The sequence below is a fragment of the Hoplias malabaricus genome, chromosome 14 (genome assembly GCF_029633855.1).
Source record: "Hoplias malabaricus isolate fHopMal1 chromosome 14, fHopMal1.hap1, whole genome shotgun sequence".
NCBI classification, from domain to species: domain Eukaryota; kingdom Metazoa; phylum Chordata; class Actinopteri; order Characiformes; family Erythrinidae; genus Hoplias; species Hoplias malabaricus.
In genome coordinates, this window is record NC_089813.1 from 8,619,119 (window position 1) to 8,629,422 (window position 10,304).

The 10,304-nt window shown below is 43.4% G+C and overlaps 1 protein-coding gene across 1 annotated transcript in view; it reads right to left on the bottom strand.

Moving 5' to 3' along the window:
• The window catches only part of adgra2 (adhesion G protein-coupled receptor A2), a 101,095-nt gene that overhangs the window by 16,916 nt on the left and 73,875 nt on the right, over nt 1–10,304 (bottom strand). Inside the window, exons 3-9 of the mRNA XM_066644491.1 lie at nt 9,965–10,036; nt 5,878–5,949; nt 5,139–5,210; nt 2,979–3,142; nt 960–1,173; nt 520–684; nt 41–239 (exon numbers count right to left, since the gene is read on the bottom strand). Of these exons, the coding sequence (XP_066500588.1) occupies nt 41–239; nt 520–684; nt 960–1,173; nt 2,979–3,142; nt 5,139–5,210; nt 5,878–5,949; nt 9,965–10,036 (958 nt within the window). The remainder of the gene's footprint in view (nt 1–40; nt 240–519; nt 685–959; nt 1,174–2,978; nt 3,143–5,138; nt 5,211–5,877; nt 5,950–9,964; nt 10,037–10,304) is intronic.

The window sequence follows — 10,304 nt, forward strand, 5'->3', positions numbered from 1 at the left end:
TACCTGTATGAATTAATAAGGATAATTGCAGGTGTGTTACCAATATGAAAGTATGAAGAACGTTGGTGATGTCATTGGTGTAGAGGCATTGAGAGTAGTCTCCTTCCTCCCAGCGTCCAGAGCGATCACAGTAGCGAGAAGCCCGTTTCTGTTCCACTCCGCCCCCTACAGTCACGGAGGGGTAGCGTAGCTGCAGACAGTACTGATACGAGGTAATTCCCGCCAGAGTTCTCGGCCATCTAGACAACAGAGAGACTGTATTACTCTGAGATGTCCATGCCTTGTGTAATTAGCACAGAATAAGTGTTGACGCTGTGAATGGACAACAATTTTGCTACAGTCTGTTTGCAGTTATGGAATTTTGCATAAAGATGAAGGATAAAGCACTGATAGGAGACTCTTATTGGTATAGCACGGTGTTCTGGCCCAAGCTGAGAAACGGACACCAGTGTAGCATGTGGAGGGTGCACCCACAGTGTTAAACCCACCAATGTTATGAGATTGTCTAGTTCTCCAAACCTGAACTCTCCTCTGTTATTGGTCACTCTCTGTTCAGGGCAGAAGGTGGCACTGTTCTCCAGGACCACAATCTCCACACTTCGTGAGGTGTTCCCTCGGCCCGTGGACACCACGCACTCCCACTCTCCGCTGGCATCAAAGTTCATGTTCGATAGAATCAGCTCACTGCAGAACAAACACTGAGTCGTTAGGATATTTGGGATATTTCTTCATAATATGTCACTGCTCCTCCTGTTGGCTGTGATTCTCCAAATTACACAGTGCCACCAAGCTGGGAGGGTGGAGACTAGCACCTGCCACCGCCAAGAAATGTGAACCTAGCCACTGCATCTTTTCAACACAGCTTCAACATGCTTGGAGGAGAGTGCTAACCTCCCAATTCTGTTGTGTTAGTGAGTGATGGGTGTGGAATTGATAAAGGACCATCCTGATACCATTACCTTGTAATGAAGGTACAGTCGTGCAGCACATTATCTTCTAGATGGACTCCATTCTCAGGGTCATTGGTGACCGGTTGGCCTTTATGGAGCCAGTGCAGTGTGGTGATTTTGTCCACCAGGGCGGCAGTGCAGTGGAACGGCAGTCTGTCTCCTTTAAACACGACTTGACGCATGGAGGGCAACAAAGAGAGCGTGTGCAGCTCCAAAGGGCCTTCTGGGAAACACATGAATGAATAAATGATGTCAGCCATCAGTAATAGGACACTCAGCAGAATGAAGAAAAAGGTTACACTAATGCTCTCCTGGCTGTACTCATTAGCCTGTAGAAGTGGCTCAGCTACCAGTCAACACTACGGGCTTTGCCAGTGGTTATACTGAGGTGTTTGCAGATCAAAGTGTTGCAGTTAGAGAAAAATGAATAAAATGAAAACATGAAAAAGATTTAAAGCCAAACACGGTTCTCTCATTTGTTTACGTTCGGAAGCTCCATGTCTGTTAAGTTGGAACAGTCTCTGTCTTGTGCCCAATGATTTCAGGTAGGATCCAGACCCAGTGGAATGCTGAGAAATCGCCAATCAAAAAACTGAAGAATCAACCGAATTGCAACGGCGCTTCTGGTGTAAAATCAGCTTAAATTTGAACTATGTTATAAAACTTTCCATTAAAAGTTGACACATAAACTGTGTCTATACTTGTTTGCCTCTATACATGAAGCTGCCCATTTCTGTGTTACGTGAATATAACGAATTTCATTAACTGAACAGTCCGCACTGATGTGCTTGCTGTGTGTAAGAGGATAACACCCTGGTATTATTCTTTGTCCAGAAAATATGAAATCTCATATCTGTGGGCCTTGCAAAATCCTAACACAGCAGCCTATGAGCCTATCTCCTTGGGTAATAACCGAAGTAAATTTGATTCTGTTCACTCCCTCATGCTGGTGGTGGGGTGGGGGAGTGGTGAGACGCAGTCATTTTCTTTGGGTGTTTTGTTGCTCTGTCATCAGTCGACCCCATCGGATTAGTTGTGAGAGGGAGCCTGGGTGAATCAGAGACGTTTAGCGGCTTTTGGGATATTGGCAGGGACCCTTTATTCATAACAGCAAAACCGCAGTGGAATTACTCATAGACAGCCGGCTGTATCTGCCGCTTGCCAACAAAAATATGTTTTAAGAGTCGTGGAGGAAGGAATGGTGACATGAGCTGATATTGAAACAGCAACGGGGAGTCTGGTTTGAGGCCCTGAGACACCGCCTGAAAAAGAAAAAAAAAACAATCCGAAAAACACTCCCAGCACATATCCTACCACAGGATCAGCCGAGGTCTGACTATAAACCACAGGGAAACCGAATCAGACCCCCAGCGACAGAGGCGTAGAATGGAACCATGAGCAAGGACAACAGAAGATGGGATTTGGGATTTGACCCAAAGGTCCAGTGGAATTCTGCTGAGTCACCAGATCACCACATGGACCAAAATGGGAGCTGCACGTGTTTAAGGTCACCGTGCCCAATGCCAAGGGATATAGCTGCAGGAAGTGGCTTGAGGCCCTTCCTGGGGAGAAAATGACTGACTAAAAGCCACAGGGATCCCAAATCAGACCCCCAGAGATATGAGACGTAGAGTGGAATGATGAGCAAGGAAAATGGGGGATGTTTGCATTGAGATGGATTGGATTAGGACCAAGATCCAGCTGGAATTCCACTGCCAGAGCCCCGTCCGAACACCACTGGGACTGAGGGAGGTGGGAATTGCAGAAAAAAGCCAGCACATTTTCAAAGCAGCGTAGGAATATGATATTTGTTCATGCCTATTGGAATCCAGAAGCTTCAGTTTCTGTAAATGAACACTTTCTCAGGATTTAGTCGTCCCTCCCTCTGCCGGTCTTCTGAAGCGGTGTAGACCCAAGCATATTTCCCGTATTTCTTTTGGATGGCTTTGCGTATTCCCAGTGTAACGTGTCCCTGCCGCCATGTGTGCATGTATGTATAGGTCTTTCTCTTGTATGTGTATTTCTCACCACAGCTCAGGTCGCTTTCTCGCAGCTCTCGCAGCGGTCTGTTCTGGAACCTTCTGGGATACGCGCAGAGAGTCTCCTCGCCGAGCCGAGCCGAACTGGAGCGAAAGAACCCTGGCACCCATCGCAGGCCACAGTCACAGGACAGAAACTCAGAGTCAAAGTTCCTGTTAGAGGCAATAAAAGAGAAGTCATAATCATAATTTTAACCCTTTAAGTTCTGTGACATGCTTTGGTCAAAATAAACAAGGATCAATTACCACATCAGCCCCCCCCCCCCCCCTGGTCAGAATGACCGGCCTCAGCGCTTCTTTATTTAAATGATAATGAGCCACAGCTCAGTTCAGCGCGAGAGCCCAGGAACAATGAGCAAGGAGCAGAAGCTCTGGCTTGTAGCCGTTTTCTCTCAGTTATCTTTCTTCTACGATATCATTTTCTCTGCACTTGTGTTTGTCTCGCTCCAGTTAATCTAGTTTTTGCAGTCTCAGATAAATGTAGGTCCAGCATTGCGATCGGAGAGACTCAAACAAGGCTTTGGGACAATTCTGATTGGGTGGGCTTCTTTCACAGTTTGTTGTTGGGGAAATTATATATTATATTTAATTATATATCTTTTATGCTGAATCTGTTCTTCGCTCTGATTCCCCTAAAATACTAAAAAGTCCCTCCTGTAACATTAACAGGGGCAGATAAATACTTCTGATTCTTCGACACAGGTGATGAATTGACCTGCGGGAGTGGAGTTTGGCCAGTGCTCTTTGGTGACCCCCTGGCAGTGAGAGATGATAATGTATCACGCCCTTGGCCCTGTGTGGAGTGTACACTTTCACTCTAATGGCTCAGGAGACCAGCCTAGACATCAGCCATATCCTCTACAGTCACATTACAGGATTAAGCCGTCATACCTGACAAAGAACCAGCTTTTTCCCTCTATGAGTTAAACCCCAGCTGGGAATTAACATCACGGACCAGAAAGGCGCGCATACTTTCCGTCTTATTTATCAAACGTCTCGGAGCGAGGAGCTAATCCAGGACTGGAGTTTGCTCTTGAACAAATAGCATTTTTCAGCACTAGGGGAACTGACCTTAGATCAGCACGATCAAGACCACATTGTTTGACGGTGCTAAAACCTGTGCAGAAATGTGGGAGTAGGATATTGCAAGTGGTCAATATTTGGTCACTTTTTTTTTTTGTTTTCTATTTTTCATTAATTTTCTATTGCTGACACAGGTTTTGAATTTTACAACAGCAACACTACAGCACAGAACTGTGCAATAGAACGGGACGGTCTGAAGCAGACTATACACACTATACCCAATGCCAAGTGTCAGCCAGAGGTTTATATAATTAGTGGGTAGTGTCGCAGTCACACAGCTCCAGGGTCCCGGGGTCAGTGGGTTCAAATCCTGCTCCGGGTGACTGTCTGTGAGGAGTGTGGTGTGTTCTCCCTGTGTTTGCGTGGGTTTCCTCCGGGTGACTGTCTGTGAGGAGTGTGGTGTGTTCTCCCCGTGTCTGTGTGGGTTTCCTCCGGGTGACTGTCTGAGGCGTGTGTTGTGTTCTCCCTGTGTCTGTGTGGGTTTCCTCCGGGTGACTGTCTGTGAGGAGTGTGGTGTGTTCTCTCTGTGTCTGTGTGGGTTTCCTCCGGGTGACTGTCTGTGAGGAGTGTGGTGTGTTCTCCCTGTGTCTGCGTGGGTTTCCTCCGGGTGACTGTCTGTGAAGAGTGTGGTGTGTTCTCCCTGTGTCTGCGTGGGTTTCCTCCGGGTGCTCCGGTTTCTCCAAAAACACACGTTGGTAGGTGGATTGGTGAATCAAAAATTGTCCATAGGTGTGAGTGTGTGTTGACCTCCAGGGTGTATTCCCGCCTTGTGCCCAATGATTCCAGGTAGGCCCCGGACCCACCGTGACCCTGAACTGGATAAGCGCTTACAGAGAATGAATTAATCAGCTGTGTTCTCTAAACCGATGGCTATATGACATCTGTGATCCAAATCTAATCATAACATCAATACCAGATTTCACTAATGCTCCCAGGTCTGAACTCCCAGGTCCAACATCTAACCTAAAGCCTTCCCCGAAGAGCAGAAGCTGTCACTACTGGGGAAAAAAAAGTGCATGTATTTTGCTAATTAAGCACAGTTTATACCCTCATATCTTTTACTCACACCAGCTTTAGAGAAGAAAGCTCCTGGAAGATGTCGGGCTCCAGAGAGGAGAAGATGTTGCCTGAGATGTTACTGAGGGACAAGAACAAAAAGACAGGCCTCAATGGTTTAATCCAGAAATATCATCATTCACAGCCATGTGTCAGTTGGTCAGTTGCAGGATATTTTAGTTCAGTGGTTCCCCTAGAGTGCTTCTCTAGAGCGCCCCCTTTGGTAGATAAAAATATTTTCAAGCATGCTTCATGCTTCATGCACACACACACACACACACAATTTCACTTGACCAACAATGTCACAATCAGAATAAAATCTCTAGGACCTTATCTAGGTCATTGTGGAGGGAGATACTGAAGTTAAGGCTATGAATTTGTAAGGTGTGAAAATGAGATAATTAATTCATAGCTGTATTTTATTATTATTATCATTAAGAAAGATATAATTAAGCTGTGGCCCAGACTTATTTATCTTGTTCCCATGCTTTAATAAGTGATGGCTATGGCCTAAATATCTCACTCCCATGAGTTACTAAGATAACTTTCCTCTTTCCATTGCTTTCTAAGTTGAGGTCACCACTTATTTATGATAATTAATGAATTATCTCATGCTAAATCCTTACTAAGTCCTGGCTACCAGTGACTATTCAGGATGATGGACTTCTGTCTTTAGTTAAGACGTTGTTCCTTCCAACTACGATCACATGACAGCAATGAAACATCGCTTTGAGGAAGCAGAAACGTACAGTCTGGTGAGGTTGGTAAGTCCCTGGAACATCTCTGAAGTTAGGCAGCCGATCCGGTTGTTGGAAAGGTCACTGTAAACCGCAAAAAAAAAAAAGGGACAGGCTTAGCAGTTTAATCCCGCTAGACACACGTCTACACAGTCTCTGCTATCAACCACTGGAAACAGTATTCCAGTTGGGCACTAGGTTTTAGAATGCTTAAAAGCTGAGAGTAGAAGCAATGTAAGATACACAAGCTAGTATAAACTCATCCTATAGTAACATAAACAAGACGAGACAGGACACCATTAAAGAACACTGGAGAGGTCTCTGCTTTAACTCCAGTCCCTCTGTCCATTCGCTGCTGTTTTAACCGATCTACCCGGAGCATGGCCCTGGCTCTATCTCTGTGTGTTTATTTAGGCGAGCCTGCTGGTCCATCTCTGACAAAACACCGGTGAGAGAGAGACACAAAAAGAGAGAGATTAAAAATGATATATTGCTCTTTTAACAACTTGACGTGGTCCAAGGCAGTAGTGTGGTGTTTAGGCATGCAGTTTGCACAATGCTGATTTCTATGTGTAAACGTACATTACATTTACAGCCTTTTGTCTGTCACTCAAATTCAGAACAACTTAAAAAAGTTGAGTTAAGACTTGCTCTAGGATCTTGTTGGTGTAACGTGGTGTGCCCAGATCTGCAGTATTACCAAGGTGTGAAATAAAGGGGGTTCCGGGGAGGTTCAAGAACCCATAATTAACACTTTGGACCCCCTGAAGCATTTTTGCTTACTGACTGACTGACTGACTGACTCGTAATGTTGAAATGCGCAAGAACTATTAGTTCAGCCATACTTCACAGAGAGATCTTTAGGTGGCGCCACTACACAGCCATATTTCACATTTCAGTTCGTGATCTAAATTTGGAACCGTTCGGCGCATTTCCACCGACATAAGGCACGGCAAGGCACATTTATTTATAGAGCACCTTTCGTACACAATGGCAATTCAAAGTGCTTTACAGTGCGATACAAAAGACATAAACTACTCTACAAACCAGCTGGAACCAAAGGACAGTAGGTTCTTCAGCTCGAACCGTGGCTGAGTAATAGGAAATAAAACATGAACACGCTCCGTTTGTGTGTGTTTCTGGGGCTGCATTGGCCAGAACCTCGGCTCGGTGTTGGTTAGTTCAAAAGCTCAGCAGGACGACTAAGAACTCTGCAACATCTACACACGTATTAAATCGAGAGAGAAGGACTGCTAAATTTGTCTTATTTTGTTGGAGTTAGTGTGTTTCTAAAGCTCCATAGCTGCGTCCTTAATCTTCACGTGTTTTACTCTAACCAGCTACAATCAATACGTTTCAAAAAACAAGTAATTGTAATTCTTAAAATCAACCAAATATTCTTTGTTCTTTGGTGGTAGATCGTCTAGTATTTATCTTCTAAAAGTATTTATCTTTAAATAAAATGAGCAAGAAATGCTGGTGTTATATCATGAACAAACTTTTGTGCTATTTTCATTTCTGCATTTATTACCTGCCCTCTATATTTTCTGTACAACACAGTTAAATAATAAAAAACACATGTAAACACCTCTGTGACGATGGCTACATGGCTAATGGCTGTAAGGCAAATCTAGGCTTGCCTAGTTTCTCTTTGCGCTTGTCCTTAATTAACCAGCGCAGCAGCACTGGTCTGTAACAGGGTGGCGCTGTAGCAAATTTGTCTCTCAAATAAACTTGCTTACGCAGTTTATAACTTTGAATCATACACTTTATTTGAAAGACTTTGAGTAGCAAATGTTGCAGCTGACAATTAATAAACATGAATTTGGCAGATCTGCAATTCTCTTAAGGGCCACGTTTGGCCTTGAATAACAGCTGATTCATCATGAGTCTGGCTGCATCAACGCAGCCACAGGTCCAGCTTATATGGTCCAGATGTCAGGTTTGTTGTGGACCAAATCTCCATTTAAAATTTGGCCCACGTCTGGCCCACACAACCTGTGCCAACCCAATTCAAGGCTAGCTCATGACAGTTGGCCCATGTTCGGGCCAAACAGCACATGCCAGAGCTGTAACTGAGGCCTATGTGCCAAAAGTGGCACAGATTAGGCCCAAATGTGTCTGCTATTTGGATGTTTTTAGCAAAGCATCATGTGTTCTCTCTTATATCAGACGGTGTTAGAGCCAACATGTAGCTAAGCCTGTGTAATAAACCTGAGGAAGCAATCTGTCATTTTCTTCATTGACTGTGATTAACACAATAAATCAGCCATTATACTGACACCTAAGGGCCTGGAGGTGTCAGATAATCTGTACCAAACCTATTTCAAACAGAGGGACCTGCTCTGTGGAGAATGAAGTGGTTAATGAAGAGACTACAATAAATTTGATTTGAGATGCACTTATAGAAAAAAAGTAATAATAATTTTCATAAATATTGTTTGCTATTTTCCAGTGGTTGAATGATTTATTGATGTGGTCTGAGGCAAGAGAATTTTTGCATAATCCTATTTGCAATTGTAGCGACTGTTTGCCAGTAAAGAAGTAAATAGACATTAAAACATTTCGAGGCTGATTGAGACGCGGTATAAGGCTGGCACTGCCATTTTTGCCACCATTAAACCTTCTTAAAGTCCTTCCCTGAACTATCTTCACTCAAATAAGAACAGAGCACACCATGACCACAGCTTGCGGTCCTTCAAAAGCACAATGAAATCCTGGCGAGTGGTTAGCAACCGTCCCACTGTCACTTCCCACCCCATAGTGCCGCCCAAGAGACCTCGGCAGAGCCCTGCGGTTCCCACGACATCAAGCCAGAGCTTCTGCCTCACCATAACTGCTCTCATAGTGATTGGAAACAGCCATGAATTAACTCCCAGCTCGAGCCATAGGTCTAAACTTAGATGTCTTCACAGTCCTAATACTACTGCCAGTCTGCCAGTATACCATGGTCACTGTGCTCAATTATGGCATCACCTTAATATGGCTTCTGGGGCCTGTCAGCATTGGTTGCTAGCTTTGTTTTGGAAATGACAATACATCATAAATCTATATTTTAATATGTAGTTTATTAAGTGCCTGTATTTTGTAGCATAGCATTATTCTCCTCAGCCATGTTTAAAAGATTTAGGAGTGTACATTGTTTTTTATGTCTTTGTTTATTAACAAACAACCACTAGAAATCCCTGGGCTGTCAACCACTGCTAGCCACTGATCTACAAGCTAATATATACACTCAGGCTAGCATTACCAGAACATGTCTCATTATCTTAATCAGAGAAAAGAAGCTAAACAGAAATTAGCTAGTCAGATAGGAAAACCTTCGTCTGATAGTAAGAAATTAGCTTTACTTTAACAAGTTACTGTGCTAACCATATTAGCTTTAACAAGTTACCATGCTAACCATATTAGCTTTAACAAGTTACCATGCTAACCATATTAGCTTTAACATGTTACCATGCCAACCATATTAGCTTTACCAAGTTACCATGCTAACTTTAGTCTATGGCTTATATTTCTTTTGATTATATGGATACTTTATTCATTAGACAAGCCTCGAATCGCAATATTATTCTGACCTATATCCCCCATTTTCAAGGTCCCACATGAATTAACAGTTCCTGACTGGACCTCTCCTGCTTGCCACATGAAGGCCACATAAGCACGTTAGCGCCACATGATGCCAGAAGTCATTTTTGGGCCACTTTTGGCTCACATTAATTTTGCCAGAATTGGACCAGTTCTATTTTGTGACCTTAGGACCTTACAGCATTTTTAAAATGGGGGCCACATATTTCTCACAAGCAAACTGCCAGATTTTGACTTCCTAGCAGCTGCACTGGCTCTCTGACTTCCTTCTGGATGAATACTCTCTCTGGTTTGCCTTTATTAGAGGAAACTGAAGGATAGAAATTCCTGTTACTGCATGATTATAATAAGACTGAGATAAGAGAAATTTACTAAAGAACTTTTGAAGAACTAACTTTTTTATTTATTTTTTTGCGAGTGATAAGTGAATGGCACCTGTAAGTAGATGGTCCTGATTTTTTTGTTCGGTTAAAGAGGGAAAAAATGTCAGTTTGACTTGTGTATCACTCACAGTTTGCGCAGTGTTGTCAGATTCTGGAAGGCTCCGGGCATTATGGTGCTGATCAAGTTATTCCTGAGGTCCCTGTGGAGACGAAAGAGACACAACTGAGAAACAATGGTTTACAAGGCTGTGGGGTCAAATAGGTCAGAGCCAGGAACCTAATGGAAAATGATTAATTCATTAAAACAGTGTCTAATATGTTCACATTTAAAGGACCCACATCAATGAAAATGTTTTCAACTTGTGAACAGAACAGTAACAAAACCTTGTAGCTCCATTTTTGTCATTTAATATTTTTCACATAACCATCTGTCCTTCACACTGCCTCAAAAATTCAGGACGAACGGAC